General features: G+C 41.0%; 1 protein-coding gene across 1 annotated transcript in view; it reads right to left on the bottom strand.

The window, feature by feature from the left end:
- Nucleotides 1–962: 962 nt before the first annotated feature.
- ELMO1 (engulfment and cell motility 1) overlaps nucleotides 963–17,726 on the bottom strand; it is a 260,399-nt gene continuing 243,635 nt past the window's right edge. The window contains exons 18-21 of the mRNA XM_059818282.1: nucleotides 15,583–15,690; nucleotides 11,850–11,932; nucleotides 6,256–6,333; nucleotides 963–2,165 (exon numbers count right to left, since the gene is read on the bottom strand). Coding sequence (XP_059674265.1) covers nucleotides 1,965–2,165; nucleotides 6,256–6,333; nucleotides 11,850–11,932; nucleotides 15,583–15,690 — 470 coding nt within the window. The 3' untranslated portion in view covers nucleotides 963–1,964. The remainder of the gene's footprint in view (nucleotides 2,166–6,255; nucleotides 6,334–11,849; nucleotides 11,933–15,582; nucleotides 15,691–17,726) is intronic.

Genomic DNA, 17,726 nt, shown 5'->3' with positions numbered 1-17,726 from the left:
GATCGAGGCATTCATGAAACACTGCACACACAGCTTCAGGAAGGCACCTTCCTTAAGACCCTCATGCTTGAATTCACACAACGTTCTCCTCATCCTCCTTTTCGTGGCACCTGCAGGACGTCACTTCTCTCCTCGCCTGGTGTGAGGTCAGTCCGGATGTTTGCCTCAGAGCCGGCTGGACGAAGCAAAGGTCACCTCAGTTGAGGACACCCACGTCTGTCTAAACTGGAAGCAGCCTCTAGGTTTCTCACTAGCACAAGCTCTGATAAAGCCCCTTCACAGTCTTTTTCATCTGGGTCTGAGTAGGAGAGGAACTCACACAAACAAACATCTGTCTTCAGTCTTTGCGGTGGGAGGGAAAGGGCTGGCGGGTTCCTGCAGATCTAGACCCAGCAATTTTGGAGTAAGAGATATTGAACTTAGCGAAATACCTAGAAGAGCATGAGGAGGGAGGGAATCCATTCCGCAAAGCCCAATCTTCCCCAGTACCAATCTGCTGCAACCAGAAACATTCTCAATGGAGGAAATGGAAATACAGGAACACAGTTACTCCAGCAAACACGATAAAGGCAGCAGCCTTAAACTGACCATGAGCACATCAGTATGCTGTGATTTTGCATTTCACGAAGGGTCCTTCTCACAGGAAGGCTCACGTACCCATGGCAATGGAGATCTCTGGATGCATCTCATCCTTGTCACCACAAACAAACAAACAAGTAAATTAAATCAGATGCAGATAAGAAAGGTTCCACCTTTCCCTCTCCTGTTTGTACCAAACACTTCAGAATTGCTAGGAACCATAAAGAATAAAAGACAACTTCAGAAGAAAAACAAAGTTCCAAGAATCATCACAACTCAGATTTTTATTCAACAGTGAAGTTGAAGGGAAATATTAACTTTTCCCTTCAGGGCAAATGTTCCAAATGGAAATTAAGTAAAAATATTGTCCCCCAAAAGTACTCACAATGAAATTAGTTTTCATTAAATATATTTGTTTGGCAAAATAAAATAAAAAAATTAGAACCCGTACAAAAAAAATCCCTTGCAAATTCGTAACACTGTAGCAATGACAACAATGTAAACCTGGATGTTTGGCAGTTGTAATTAATTTGTGGAAATTACTGTTGAACTTTGGACCAAGAAAATAAAAAATCACTTTGAATAGCAACAAGCCAATTTTAGAGGCAACTGAGGCTTAGGGAACGCTATAGGGATGAGACACACTAGTGGCTTCATGCACAGTTTGTGCGAGTGATCTGCTAGTGTGGGGCTATTTAAGAGCTGGGAGGAAAAGAAGTTAAAAGCTGTTGCAGCATTGCAGCGTATGGTACAGCAAAAACCTGCAGACTTTCCATTCTGGGAGCCAATCAGTTGGGTGAATGCTGGTGGCAAGAGTCGAGATGCAGTGGAAAGAATAATGACAGTGACGAATGGTGCAAGCACTGGGAAGCAGTTAACGATTTTCATCATCGCATTGGATTCAGTTGTGAGCAGACTCTTGGGCGTGTCTGGGGAAATCTTCTGCTTACAGTAGCTGCTTCTGCTCCCTACCTCCCTCCTCCTTCCAGTTAAAGCCTCTGCCCTGCCAAGTGGGTTTCACAGGCATGCAGTTTGATAACATCGTCCTTTAGTTAAGAATGTCTATTCCAGTATTAAAAATGTAAAAAAAGTCCTCGGGAGGGTGCTTCTTAGTGGCAGTCTTTGCCTTAAGCAAGGCCAATGGCCTGCAATTACAAGTTAATTAAAGCAATGTGGATTTGGATGAGCAATGGGAAGATGGGAATGGGGAAGGAAGGGATGCAGGGAACAGGGAGGAATGCAAGTGTTTCTACACCCCTCCCCAAAGCCAAAATCCAAGGTGCGCAAGTGGGTTTCTTTTTTCCTCATACTCTTCTTCTTTTTTTTTTTTTAATATCTCTCCAGTTATAATATTTCCAGTTTCGAAGCAAGTTTCAGTGGCAGCCTCAGTTACAGTCATAAACAAAGTCGTAGTTGCTGGGCTCCTTTGGGATAGGTGGGGGAGCATCTGGGATCTGTATGTTTTCCAAGTCAAGGAGGCGTAGCTTTATCTCCATGCTGAGCAGTGTGTCTAAGTCGTTCCGCGTTAGATCACTCAACATATCCTTCCCAAGGAGGGCGTTCAGCCCATCGGTCCATACACAATACTGCACAGGGAAAAGATGAAAAACTATCATTAACAGTCTTTCCGTACACAAACTGCTTGTCTGTCCTGGTCCTCTACAGTTACTGCTCCGACAGGGACTTACGAAGAGACCTAAAATGAGGTTGATTCATTTTATTAGCTTGTATCATGAAAAAGGCATGTTCCACTGAACAGCTCAAAAAATGGACAAACAATTCCCTAAAAATGGGAAGAAATTACAACATTTAGTTGTTTGATAGTTAGGTATCTCCTCCAAACTTCTTGTTGAATATTCTTCAATAGTTAAGGGAGAAAGAACAATACCTAACTTAGGACAATATACTTCTGGAGGTATCTCCTTCTCCTCCTCTCTTTCTCTTTCCCCAATACTTACAGAAATAGTCTGATTATCTTACACCAAATTTTTAATTCCAAGACAGCTAAGTTAGGTAAACTGAATCCCACCCAAAATCCTTCTTGACTCTTTGTTTAAGAAATCTGGTATCAACTATCTAGTTTTATCATGGTTTGCTTTCCTATAGATTAAGTGATATCAATTGACCTACACAAAGATAGGCTCTCACTTACTATGCCTGCTTTACCATTATTTTACATGAAATAACATATTGTGAAAACTACAGAGTCAATCAATGCCGTGTCTTTCATGAAAATTAAATGCTAAGCTACCTGGTGTAATTCTAAATGCTGCAGATGCTGAACTGGCCTCTAAACCCCCTTCTTTAATGTTAACTTTTTCCTAATAGGAGATGCCATCCTTCCCAACAGCTGACAGCTTGAGATACACATGGGCTGAATAACCATTTTAAATAAGGAACAAACCCAAGGAAGATTGGAGATCTAGAGTCAACTTCTATCAAATAAGTCACTTCTATTTATTACTACAAGCCATTTATTCAACTATGAACAGAAGTACTCAAATGCTATCATCTAAAAATAAAGATTTCAATCATGAACTTATGTCCTAGTTTGCAGGAGAAAATTAAATCAACCGTAACTGCATTTTTATCTTACAAATACTTCTGCTAGATTTCATGCCAAAAAACGGATTTTAAATTTAGTTGACCGTTTGCAACATGATACTGCCAAGTTTAAAAATAGCCATAGTTGACTTCATCCTACAGCAGAAATGAGGATTATTTTTAAGGAAGAGAGAGAAAACCCCCTCTTGGGGTACATCTTCATCCAGAAAAAGGGCATATGTTTAAAATAGGATGGTTAACACACTTCAACATCCAAAGAGAAATCTGACCCATTTAAGTCAGTAACAAAACAGTAGCAGAGCTAGGATTTCACCCAGGGTGTTGGTAAGTCAAGTCGCAGCTTTTATATGAGATTAGCTATATAGAAGACACTTTAGGGTTCAGGCTGTCCTGCTAACAAGTACTAAAGAAACAACTTACCCTGCCTATTCTAGGCTCTCAAAGTGTGTCACTGAAGACTTCTAAAGCATGCAAATTTTGTGGAGAGTACGCAGAACATCAGGAAAAGAAAGAAGCTATCCCAGAAATGTAATTATTTTTGAACAGGCTATAATTTTTTATGATTGACTTGAAAGCTTTCTTTGGGAAAGTTTTCCCAGACTTCACTTTGAGGAAAGGAACAGAAAGGCAAAAGGCTCTGCTCAGGTTATGGAAGCGCAGAGCATCCATTCAACAGATGCAGTCCCTGACATCAATCGTCCATCACCTGCTCAGTGAGTACGGCCAGCGCTTTCTCTGGGGAAGAATCCCAGCAAGCCAGAAAGCAGAACTGCAGGTCTCTCCTCTTCCAGATATAACTCATTCAGGGCCCACAGAAACCAAATTCTGGCCACAATTCAGATGAATGCAATGGCCTGGAAAAGGGGCTTCCTCTCTAATCTCCATATTGGCAAGTGCATCTAATTAAACTCCTGTACATTTTGAGCAGAGAGAAATCCTAATGAGATGGTGGAAAAACAGAGGCATTCATTCACAAGCTTTTTACTTTTTAATATGCAAAACAGACTAAGAGCCACTGAAAAATTAATTTACTACAGATTCATTTTCATAAAACTGCAATGAAACCTAATTATAGCCTCCCTCATCAGTTTCTCTGTCAAAAATCAAGGATAAGATTAATCCACCTTTTTGCTATGTAGTTGAAACTAGCTATTAGTATTTAAATGAAAAACAAATACGATGGAGTAATCTCACAGTGCTGAATCCTCTGGCTAGCAGTAAGCTCCAACAGATGGCTAAGGGTATTGCCAAATGTGTAAGAATGAGGTCCAAATCTCAATGATACTGGTTCAGTAATGAGATTTTATTAAAAGAAATACCTTGGGAGTCAAGTCAGTGGAACCAGACAACCAGAAAGGTTGTGCAGGCTTCATCCATCTGGATGCAGCCCCAAGCAACTTGGTCTGAGCTCATCGTTGACCTGCTTTGAGGAGGTCAGACTGGGGACACCCCCTAGGTCCCTTACAACTTGAATCATCCTATGATCCTTGTTCAACTTCTGTTTTTAGGACACACTCAATTCCCACATTCAGACCTCACTCTACAATCATGAGGACTGTAGAAGTGCTTGATAAAACCTGTAAGTCTGACCTGAAATTGTCATGTACTAACATCATTCCTGGTGCTGGTCACACAAAGCTTTCCAAATCTTGAGGTGTCACCCAGCAAATCTCCCAAGCTGACAACGCTGCTAAACAAGCACTTCTATTGACAAGCACCCCAGTTACTCTGATGAAGAGTCATGGGCTTCAGAACATGCTACTTGCCTCTCCTTGTGGGTGCTTCCTCTGAACATCTGCACTTTTTGCTTTAATTACAACTCACTCACTCTTCTGTAGGCCATGGAAAAGTGCAGAGGAAGTAAGATGCCCTTTTGAAAACATTCCCTTGGGAACTGTCAAGTCGCAGCAGAGACTGCTGCCTCTGGTCATTTTTTTGAATGTATTAATTTTGGTTCAAAGAAGCTGCACAAGACCAAAAAGAGAAATAAAGATAATAGGTGCGTTAACACAATCATGAGAAGTTGGGTTAGTGCACCTCACAATGCTACTGCTCGTCAGTGGGGTGCAGTGGCAGTTTTTGAACATTTAGACCATTAAAATACGCTTATAGCCATAGGCTATGTTTGAGATACAAGTGGCTGAAAAATTTGTCTGTTTTCATCACCATTTGCTCTAATGAGCTGAAACAGACTGGAATTCAGTTTCTGGAGAATTTTTTTCAGAAAGCATCTAACATACGTTCATTTCAGAGGATGAAGACAATCATGCTTTGCTTAGACCTACAGCTCTAATGGCACATTATGCCTGGGATCCTATTGCTGCTTTCTCTTAGATCAAAACTGACCAGCAAATATTTCTCTGGAATGAACATACTTGAAAATGACACTCAAATATTAATCCCTAGGAAAACCTAAATGAGCATAACTTAATTTCGTCTCCTAAAATGAACATTTATTTGAAGGTTTTAATCCAGAATTGCAAATGTTGAAGCTGTGTAACTAAATACACTTCACCTGTAATGCAATTTCATGCACTTTAATGACACTACAGTATAATGCAGGTTAATGCAATCTTCTGTGTTTCATCATCTTAACACAGTGTCCTGAACTGAGACCAAATGTGATAACACAAAATAAGTGTCTAAATGGAACACCAGCTCTTGTTGCTTTAGAAATAAGAAGGAAAAACTTTATTCCTTCTTTATATTTTAATATAGTACATTCTGTTAAATCTTTACTTGGAAGTTCTTTGAGAGAAAGACATCCAATGCTTCCACATAATTAGGTAAATTAGTTCCATCACCTTCCAAAAGGCAATGATGTTGTCTATTTCCTTGTGTTCTCAAGTAAGACAAGGAAGCAGGGAGGAGGCCATCTTTTTGCTTTACTGTTGCTATTTACTCTGCCTTCGTACAAGTGAGACCCACTGCAAAACAACCTCCTATGGAGATGCAATAGAAAGGACCTTCTGTTGTGAGACATGACGCAGGTTTAGATGGACCTGCACTCTGTGCCAGGATGACCATTCTTATGTTCTTATAAAACTGGCTGCTGCCATAAAGCAACTAAGAGGGCTCCAAAGAAGTTTCTGTACTCTGAACTTGACTTACCTCATGCTTGTCTGGAGCAATGAAATTCAACTGGCCACTCGAGTCATACAATATAGAGAAAGCAAGCTCTAGCACCTCCTGGAACACAAAGAAACATAGATTAATGCTGCATGAGAGAGGCATTAATACATTCAGGTCTGTCTTTCTTTCCTACAACTTCTTCTCCAAAACAAGTGGAAAAATAGGTTATGGTACTCTCCTGCCTGGCCAAAGCTGCAGCAGTACCAGGCCATTGCAACAGACTGGCACAGCAAGAGCCCTAACACAGATGCTTCAGTCAAAAGAAACTCACCCTCTCAGTGCTGACTGTAGCTTGCTCAGTCGTGGATTACTTTAGCATTTGAGTTTAGATTTGAGCTAGGCAATGGCGAGGACTAAAATCAATATAACCCATAATACTACACTTGCAACAAACTCTTCACAAAGACTCACGGTTTCTTCAATTTGTATAGATTAAAATTCCAAAGTTCTGCAAGGTTTGATTCCCTGTGTCAAAAATCTTGTCAGGACAGCTAATCTCCTGGTATATACTTATGCTCTTTTTACTGATGGAAATCTATTACATTATTCATTTTCAAGAGATTTCTGTCATTTTGTCTCTACCTGAACCAGAATCAGCAGTCTCAGTCAAACTGAACTATCTGGATTACTTAGTCATAAGGACCCAAATGAATCTTCGGAAAGGAAAAAACGATAATCTTTTTTCCCTTCAGCACTGAAGCTGGAATTTCAAAGGTGCCAAAGTGAACTCATTAAGCACCGACCTTCCCGAAAAATCACCTGGACCTGGGTTCCTATGGGGAAACCCATCCAATCTGAATAAATGATGAACGTCCACTGGCCAGCAGTGAGCACGTAAAGATGTTATGTTATCACGGTTACTAAACACATCACTACAAGCGCTGTTACAAGGATTTCACAACCTGTAAGCTAGCTGATACGGATATAACAACTCTGCGGAAAAAAGACCCAGCTACAGAGGAGAGTGCTGACTCGTAACTACTTTGATCTGTATCATACGTCCTGTTCTTTTTGCCTCTTGGCTTCCTGAGCCCCATAATACTGATCGCTTTGCTGACTCTCAGCTGACAACAGTCCCTACACTGCCAGCAGCTACAAAAGCACGGCTTCTTAAATTTGCTACACTAAGTTTTAATATGGAAGAATTGACTGCAGGGACTGCAGCATATGCATTGCTCTAGATTTCTACCCCTGATCTCCTGGTCTGAAACAGACAGCTCTTTGGATTTCAGTAAGGGTTATTCAATTTTTGAACTTGTGTGATTAAGAGCAGAGTCTGATTCATAAAACTTGCAATCCTTAGGGATAATCTTGGATGATCAGAGACCAGGCTTCTCTTGGGAAATGCTCTTGGTTTCCTGGAGTTTAGTTATTAGGTTCAACTTGCTGTATTGTCAGACCACAGGAGACAAGTGTGCGTTAATTCCCCATGGAAGCTGCAGATACTAATAGTGCTGGTGCACTCAGCAAACAAATGGCTCACGGCTCACATAGCCTTTTTGTGTTTTAGGCATGTCTCTCAGCCACACCTTATTAAGAGTGATGTCCCTCATTACAGAAACAAATTTACCTCTGCCCACACAAACCTGGCGTTGTCTCCTCACAGAGTGTTATAAATTACTGACAGAACATGCCAAATCATGCAACTGAGGTTGTGAGAATAAAATGTATGACTGAAAAAAGGGCTTGTACTGTCTACTATGATGTTCCTGAATTTCATGAAGGTCAACAACAATCCCATAGGCCTGGCCCCTGTATATTTGTTCTTTGGGAAATTCCAAGGGATTGAAGTTTTTGTTCATCTCAAAGAAAGGAAAAGGAGAGAAAAACCCTGCCTGAAAAAGGAATATCCCAGGGAGCCATGAGTTTGGTCATTCCCAGTCAGGCAGAGAATGAGAAAGGTCTACATTTAGGGTACCAAGCTTCCCTTTATGGGGGAAAGTGGGAGTTTGGCAGCCCTGACTCCAGTTCAGCTTCTTTGCTGGCTGCTCTGGGGACTAAAGGCTCAGAAATAACAGTTTCCAGGTGCCAGCGTCTCTGTCACCTCATGCACAGCAAGCTGTCAAGGAAAATGGAAGCCTAAGGAGCCGGAGTTGCCAGCTGGCCCTCCACACTGGTGGTGGTCTCAGTGGTTGAGCTGGCTGACTTGTCAGGCACCCCCACCTGGTTTTCTTACGTTCCCATCAATGACAGTGATTCTGAGGAATCAGCAATTCCTAAAGGAAAAGTGGTCAGTCTCTGTCAGCCATCTGTGGCTTTCTCCTCCCTTTTCTGTCCTACTTCTCAACCTTTCTCAAAGTAATTTTCCACTCCAGCTTTTTCCACCAGTTTCTCTTGCACTCTGGTCTTTCTTCTCTCCCATTCCTTCCAACCTGCTCCTTCCCTCTTCGTTTTGCTTTCCTCCTCCCCCACCTCAATCTGCTGAACTCACTCCCTTGACACTCCTAACTCTTTCCACCCTCGCACATTTCAGACCTCTGTCCTTCCCTAGATGCTTGTCAAAGGCAACAGTATTGGGACCCATGACGTGCCTCTCTTTTGAGCTTCACCGAAAACAGGGAACAAGAGACTCTGCACGTGCTGGCTGGTGCAGAAACCCACTCCTTGGTCTCAACTCTACGGGAAAAGCTGTTGCAGGCAGTATGAGGGGAAGCTTGCTCTCCCATGCCCAGAGCTCCTCTCTCCCGCAATCTCCGCTGGCCCCTCACGTGGGCCAGAGACAAGCTATTTTTCATCAGGAGGCATTTTAGGTGCCTAGGGCTGAGTGATCCCATGCAGCTGGAATGACCTCACTACTCTGCCTACGCTGCCATCAACAGCCTCAAAACCACCATGTCTTTGCTGAAGGTTGAGACCACAGACATATTAAGTTTGCTTGCCAGAGCCAGAAGATCCCCCAGAGAACGACGTATACATGCAGCAGCAGGATACTTGTTCAACCAATATGAAATAAAAGAGAAGAGAAGCTGCATATGAAAAGGGAAGCGAGCAGAACCATTTCTGCTGACTAAAAAGGCACCAAGCCTGAAGCCTGCCACATCAGCAAATAAAGGGAGATAGAAGAACACTTAGAAATACATGGCAATGTTTTTCCAAATTCTTCTCTCATGCTTTATTTTGAAGGCTGCAAAATCTAATATATTTCATTTCCTTGAAATTCATTAATATTACTTGAGAGTCAGAAATGAGGGCTTTAAAATTAAACCTAATTTAAAAACACAAGCAAGATGAACAACAATGGATTCAGGTCTGGTCCTATCAAGTTGTTCCAGCTTCATATGCATGCAAATTCCAATTCAGTTTAAGTCTTATTTATTTCTAAATGGTCCCGCTGGAAGAATAACGGCCACGTGCTGGCAAATGAAGAGATGCTGAAGCCTTTGTTATGGACATTCTGCCAATTCCAGCTATGTTCATAGCAGTGGCATTGTGCCATTCAATCTTCTTTTGTGCCAATGAATAAACATTAAGGTGGTCGTTATATATGTACAAAGAAAGCACAGGATGAAAAGGCCTCTTAAAAAATATATCACCGTAAAAAATATATCACCAATTGTGAAATTTCAGGAAGCGAAAGGTTTCATACACCAAACTCAGCCAAACTGCATTCTGTGTCTGGCTTTTTTTTTTAAATTTTCATTTCATTGTCCACATTAGCCTAGTACTCCACAAACAATGATGTGTTATTCTTATGATGTCAGTTAAGTAGTTGCGATATTATGCAGGACAGTTTGATTGGGATGACAACTAATTTCACAAATTCTGTAATTCTCAGGGGGAAAAAAAAAGGAATTGAGGAAGGAAAAAGAAACCACCCCAAATCCCAAAATCCCCCACCACACCAGAAATAGTAAAAACATCATAACTATTATTGCCAGGATCACAAGTGGAATGCTCCAGCTATGGATGCAGCCATGCTACCTACCAACTCCTGATCTTCACATTCTCAGCCAGCAGTTTTATGCCAGTCCAAAACAATTTTACCTGAGGAAATGGGGTGATGCTGACAGCTGAGGACAAACTCATCTGCACCATTGCTATTTAGCATTAAATACTATCTAGACATTACCGCTCCATAAAGATGACACATTTCCATCACTGCCACCCACTGCTTTCCTTCTTCTCATCTTTCCTTTTTGTGCGGACATATGAGTGCTAAGACAAGGAAGCACTAAAAATACTTTATATGCATCGTATAAACGCCCCAGCCAAATGCTGTTGATTGTTCAGCTGTAACATGAGGTAGGAGTTGTATGCAATATATTGTGTGTGTATGTTAATGCCCTGATTCAGAAAATCAACAAGGAAAAATACTCCTGGGATTTTTTTCCTGGTTTGGCTTGACTTTTTCATTTCTGACCATGTAAAGTCAATGCTGAAAGGAGACGATGGAACCCTGACAGAGTTAAAGCAACTTGTGTATGAGAAACACATGCAAAGAATACTCAAGATGCTGCTCTACGTATCTGCGTATAGCTAAGGAAAGGAAAGTTGCAGCTGTGAAGCTGCAACAGTTGTGTGATGTCTTTTTGAGAGTGCCTTTTCATTTTCTGTGGTTCCTATCAGAACTGTTTTTGCTGGTATTTATGTGAACACCAAATGCATGCATTTTATTTTTGAAGTGCTGAAGCAGGAGCTCTTAACTTTACTATTTTGTCCATCAAAATATCTTTCTAGTTGGACACAAAATTTCTCAGTTTCAGGTAACTAGAAATTCTGATTCAAACCCTCTGATCTGGTTCCCAGACCTCAGGGTGTCGTTCTAGAACATCATTAGAGTCTCACCTGTTGCAAAACTTATGAACATACCTCATACAATATGGCATGAAGGCCATCACTACCAAAAATGTCAGACTTTGCTAGTAACTCAGTTTCTTCTTGCCATAGTGGCAATTCTTGCTAACAAAAACTCTGCAAGATTCTGGCACTGTACGAATTGAGTCCTACTGTCAGTTCACAGCTCTTCATCTGAAACTCTGAAAGGTAACATAAATCCAATTTAAGCTGACCACTGTCTCCTATACAATTTTTCCCAAATGCACTGCTGAACACATCTTTATACACTTCATTAATTGCCTAGCATTTACCTTACATCCTTTTGTTGGCAATTGTTTTTCTACCTCACTGGACGTGAAGTTACTATCAGCTGGACATTAATTGCAAATTTGGCATATGGCAGTGTTCACTGAATGTGAGCTCATCAGAGAATACAGCTGGAACAAACTAGTTATTTATCAGAGACAATACAGGAGTAGGTACCAACAATGATTGTGGCTCTGCTCTGTAGCAGCAGTCAAAACTGCTTTGCTTTAGAGGTAGAAGATGCCACTACTGAAGACCATCCTAATGTGCTCTGGGCATATCACAATGCACATCTGCCATGAATTCTGAGTAAAGGAGCGTAGACTGTCCTAATAATTTAACTGAAACGGTCTGAGGTGAAAACAAAGTGTGTGTGCATACACAGGAAGGTGGCAGGCTGGAATGAAAAATACCTGTATTACTTCAGGGAAGGTCAAGTTGACAAACTTTGTATTCTGCAGGGTGTGTTTGTAACAATTTGAGAACCATACCTTGTTTTGTTTAAGAGCTCCTTTCTCTTTCATGTGAGGGCAGTCTTTCCCAGTCACAACAGCTTTTATATCTGCCACTGGCACTGCATTAAAAAGAAACAAAAGCAAACCCCAGAAAATTAGTTATTACCAAGGTGTGCAAAAGCTACAGAGTCTAAAAAGAGGCAAGACTAATGTGTTAAAATTGCCACCTCCTTTGCCATTTCCAGCTTGTTGTAAGAAAGAAAACCAGAAGAAAACAACTAAAATAGGAATCAGTGACTCTTTACAAAATTTCAGGCATCTGAATAAAAATCTGAGCATGCTTTTTCTTGCCTGTTGAGACTACTTTGGCTAAGAGTGTTTCATATAGATGTGTACCTATGCCTGGACAGTTTTTATGTGTATTCACATATCTAGAAAAAGTATGCTGTTTTCCGCCTTACTAATGTAATGTGCCTGCCCTGTTGTTGCACCTTCCTAGGCCTCCAGGTAAAGTCTCTGCTGGAGAGAGGATGCTGGGCAAGTTGGACCCTACCTCACTCGATGCTGTTTGTCCTTTTGGTAATGCCTGTATGAATTTTTCAAATAGTTTTTTATTTCACTCCCATCAGCATTTAGCTGCTTTCTGGTACTAACAGGAATAAGGACTACTAAGGCTTATAATGACCCATTCCAATTGCTTTAAAATGTGAAATGATCAGAAATCACTGGGAAAAAAAAAAAGGTAAGAAAAAAATATTGGAAGCTGCTGCCACTTAGACTCACTTACAGAGTGAGGTCACTAAAACATAAAGATAGATTTGTCTGAGTTTCAAGTGGAAGTCAATTTTCCAACAGTAATTACATTATGGAGAATCTATATGCTCCACAACACAATATGGTCAGTGAATGACAGTTTCTACCATCTATAAATAATCCATTATCCTTGTGGCTGTGGAAAAGCATCATATATAAAAAACAGCATAATAATATAAAAGTCTGTTACTGCCTAGTTCTTTACAAACTCTAATGGAAATACTGGAGAGGAGAAATGCAGTTTCTTTTCTACTGGGTACAGCAACACGATGTATTTTATTACAGATTACCTTCAAGCACTACGGTCAAATGGATAGCATGGGATATAATAGACATTTTTAAATTACTTTCTTTGCATGGAAAACTAAAAGAAATGGAAGTTATCTGGCTCTTCACTACTTAACCTCTCCTGCTTTTGGTCTCAGCATTTCATGCTTTGGCCCTGCTGATTTTTATGGCTTTGACACTACCCTACTTTTTGGTCAAGAAGAGATACTATTTTTGAGAGGAAAGAATGAGCTAGGACAAACTGGGAAGTAAAGGAGATATTTGACTGCAATTATGGTAGAAAGGTCTTCTTAAAAAGAAAGACCTCCTGCTATTTGCTGAAGATGTCCAGAAAACCAATTTCTCTGTTTGCATAAGGTAGAGTTTTCTCAAGTTAGATCTCTCAACCAAGAAGGCTTTTCTCCAGGTTTCATACGCTTGATCTCTGTGGTCTGGAATGCAGTTACTATGGGAGATCACAGACTGATGTGACATCCTGATCTTTATTTATCTGGAACTTGGCTTATTCCTTGCTTTGGAAAAATAGCATCAGAGACTTCAGATGGTATCAGAAGCTGACTACAAGATGCTGGAGGGTGTGAGCACAGATGTGATGTGCTGACAACAGATAAAGCCCTGAGAAAGAGGGCAGCTGTTTTCTGTCCCAGCTGGAGTCTACACAGCTTGTTAACTGCCAGCCTGAAGAGAGGAGTGACATCCACAGAAGTGAAAAGGTTAAAAACCCCCACATTTATTTTTGGAGATAGACATTAGTTATTCAAGCTTGGCAAGGAGTACACAAAATGCCCTATGCTGCTTCTCTTGGTCCTCCATTTTCTTACCCACCTATTGTCTTTCATCTGTTGCCCTGCTCCCAAATGCTGACAATCTGGTCAACCTATTCAGACCTTAATAGTTCAAAAATCAATATAAACCTATACAAAGAAAACCGGAATATTTCTGAAAAATGTTATGTAAAATTCCCCAGCCAGTTTGGCCTGACATGTTTCAAACAATAGTGCCACTTTATAATCTTGTATCTTGCAATATTCTCAACTCTGTTTAATTAAACTCTAATCTGGGTGGCACTCGTATCCTTCATCGCCTGAAAACTTGAGGTATTGATGAAATAACCATATCTATCTTTCTCAAACTGCATCAGTATCTGCTCTGCCAGCAGGCATGCACAGGGGACATGTGGGTCTGGCCCAGTGGCTCCTAAAGTAGGAGCCTTCTGTCCCCATGGGACCCTGACATTCCCGAGTAGGCAAGAGCCTACAGGAAATGCAAACGCAAGATGAAGCTTCTAGTCAGGGTCAGGGGTTTAAGCGTGGAAGTGTGCTCAAAGCAAACAAATCTGGGAACTGCTGGTCTCATAACCGTGCCTGCAGTTCAAGTGTGACCTTCATTCCTCTTCTGTCATTCTGACGCTACTGTTAACATTCAAGGGCTATTACTCTAAGCCTTGTCCAGAAAAACAGCCTCTTCCAGTGCCAATGCAGCAATGTGAACCCCCATCCTCCATTCTGCCAAAACTGCAGTAAGACCGTGAAACATCCTTGAGGCAATCTGTAAGGCAATGAAAACAAGGGAACGTGACTGCGAACTGCCAGGGCTCCAGCATCAGACAGGCTCTTCCTCTTTCCCTTCCAGACGCAGTCTGCGAGCACTTAGAAATTTTAAAAGGTGCTACCTGGAGATAGACTAGGGGAGAAGAAAAGAGAAACAGTTCTTTGTTTTACTGATACACAGGAAAGTTTAAAACACTGATTCTCTCCTTTCTCAATTTCAGGCTAGAGAAATTTCCAGTGTCTGAAAAATGAATCTTCCTGCTATTCCATGAAAGAAGTGGAGCTACCAACTGGAATACTTGTACAAGCGTGTCTAATTTAGTAATGCCAAGAGCAGCATTTATTACTAATGGAGGTTCAGAAAAGAACAAAAAAAATGATTTCTTATTCAATAGTTGATTTCTTGGAGTCACTTTCTGGTGACAGAGCTGCACCTGTAATTATCTCAGTCATTGCAAAAAACTTTCCCAGGATTGCAGGTTAAACAACTCATGTTGAAAGACTAAGAAGAAATTTTCACAAGAATACGATTTTCTGAAGGGCTCCCAAAATTACTTTTATTCATAAAAAAATATCCCAATAAATTCCCTGCTAGGAGCTGTCACAAAGGCATGTCCTCTCCCAGTTGGGTACACAGTAACTGGGACGTCCTCTCAATACTGTTCACAGCAATATGTCATCTTTAAGTCCACCCTCCACGATAATGAAAAAGACCTCTGCCTGCCACGGATTTCTCCTTCAGTCACTAGACTGTTTGCCACAGAAGAAACATCTGTCTCCGTGGTCAGGAAGCGCTTCTGAAGATGCCCAAGTATTTTTATTTGACATCTGCAGTTAGAACGAGCAATGAAAATAAACCACGTTCCTCTCCGTGAAAGGCACAACATTTGCAAGCTGAATGAAATTATAAACTCATTGGAAAACTGAGCTCAGTCCTTATACACACTTGCCAAAACCAGGAGAGCAGTGTTTGAATGCAGGAGGAAATGTCCTCTGCTCTCTATCTCTGTAAAAAGAGCTGTTGATCATGTCCTGTGTTAAGAAAAACCTACTACAAGTTATAAAGAGTAATTAGCATAAAAGAAGCAAAAGTAGCACAATCCTTGTGCATGACTTACATTTATCTTGCAAAGAATCATGGGGGACTTCTCCTTGGGGACTTTCTTCCAAGTCTCCATAGTGCAAGACCTTGTGATTAGGTGAAAGTCGACAATACCAAAATTTGTCTGTTAAAATAAATGCATTAAACAATGTCACTCACATATCTTCATGAGCATTGTATCAATAGAGTAGGAGAAAGCTTACTCAAACGAGGCACTACAGGGAAGGACTGTCTTTTTTGTTTCAGAAGGAGGAATGTGTAGGGTGTATGGAAAGTAGGACAAGGACTTTGCTCAGTAATTTTACTTGATTAAATGAAGTTGGCTCTATTATATCATTTTTGTATTGATTTAGTCACTGGCTCCAAAAATAAGTACTAGCAAGAAACAATTGACTTTGTTTTACATGATATTATATGCTATATACCCTTATGGCCAGAATACTGGTTAAGTAATCACTGCTTTGAGTGGCTAACTTTAATGTACCCATAAAAGCTTCATTTTTAGCACCCACTATGTGAAAATTAAGCCCGGCCAGCTGTCTTGTGTGGGACACCCAAAACCTGATACATTTGAATCCCATACTTTATGAAAATCATGACTCATGTCTTTTTATAGACGTGGGAGAACACCCCCATATTTATGGAGGGACTGGACATAACAAACACGCAAAAATTTAAAAAGCAGACGTTAACTCCCTTGTCCTGCAGATAATTCAGTGCTTTGCATGGTCACAAATACACATGTGACCATGCAGTTCCACTCTAGTTTGCATTTTAGCCCTTCCTAGGAGATGTCCTGCCACCTCCTGCTTTGCAGGGTATAATTCCACCTTAACAATATTTGTTAAAATCTGCTCCCGTGAAGAACGTCTGCTTTGCAAAGCCAGGCCACCATGCTGCCTAGCATGCAAGGGTGGTGCTTGCCAATTCCCTTTCTGAAATGGCAAGAATGAGGTTACTCTTCCTTGTCAGAGCACGTTCTATTTAATAAATAGATCACATAATGTTAAGCTGTCAAAAATACAATCTTGTTACATCCAAGCTATAAACCTCCAAATGCTCAGAGCAAGGCTAGGTGTTAAAATGCCATTGGAGGGGGCAGAGGGCTTCTCCGTCTCTGTGCTTCTCTTGTTGCTGGCAGCGCCGATGCTGTGCCAAGCAGCAGCCTAAAGGACAATTTAGGGAAAATGTTAGCACTGACACAGCCCCACGGTGCTGCAATCGCCAGGAGCGAATGGAGCCACAGTTCAGATAAAATGTCGGAGGAGCTGTAGAACCACCAGAGCCAGCAAAGGAAGGACTTCTTGACTCTGTTAATAAAATATTGGCTTCATGGACCCAACTTCTTTTTAAAGGACACTCTCCAGTCCCTTGGCCAGCCATTTAAAATGCAGTGCAATAAAACACAGAGAAAGGCAATTCAGCTTTGAATAGCGAAAGTGGGCTTCCACATGCCCTTTTAAATATGTTTATCATGGTGGGTAAAAGTGTTTGGGGGGAAAAAACCCACACACTTCAAACCACTTTCTGAGTGTGCAGCCCATTCTACAGAAAGGTTTCAAAAGACCTTACAAACCTCTGGCAAAGGCTCAAAATGGCAATGGGCAAGATTCCGGTTATCTATTTCACAGGCATGCACAATACTGAAAGATTTATGGTAGACAGCCTGAGATTATGATTTTGTGATGCATACAAAAAGACCTGCTAAAATATAAGCATCCCTGGAGTGTAAGCAGTACATACTATGTTGCACAGCACAGAGTCAAGAAGAAAACCCCACTTGCAAAGCTTCTGTAGGGACTTGAAACTAGAGCAAGCAGGAGCCCTCATTCAGTATACTCTCATCTGAAGAGCACACACACAGTCAACTCATTGGACAGTTTGTGTGTCTCAAAAGGATGCGCGTGAAACTATTCTAGATTCCTACCTTTTACAGGGAACTCTACCATACCAAAACCTGATGCTTAAAAAAAATACCCTGTTGAATCTGACGGTAGACCATCATAGAAGCATTTAGGTTGGAAAAGACCTTTGAGATCATCAAGTCCAACCATTAAATCATGCCCCTTGCCTACCTAAAGAAAAGCCTCTATTAACTGTAGCAGGAGGCTTTCATGTCTAGCTTTAACTGCAACCTTATTGTTTATTAGGCTGTACTAA

This window comes from Gavia stellata, chromosome 6 (genome assembly GCF_030936135.1).
Source record: "Gavia stellata isolate bGavSte3 chromosome 6, bGavSte3.hap2, whole genome shotgun sequence".
In the NCBI taxonomy this organism is placed as follows: Eukaryota; Metazoa; Chordata; class Aves; order Gaviiformes; family Gaviidae; genus Gavia; species Gavia stellata.
This window is presented reverse-complemented; position numbering and strand designations above follow the sequence as displayed.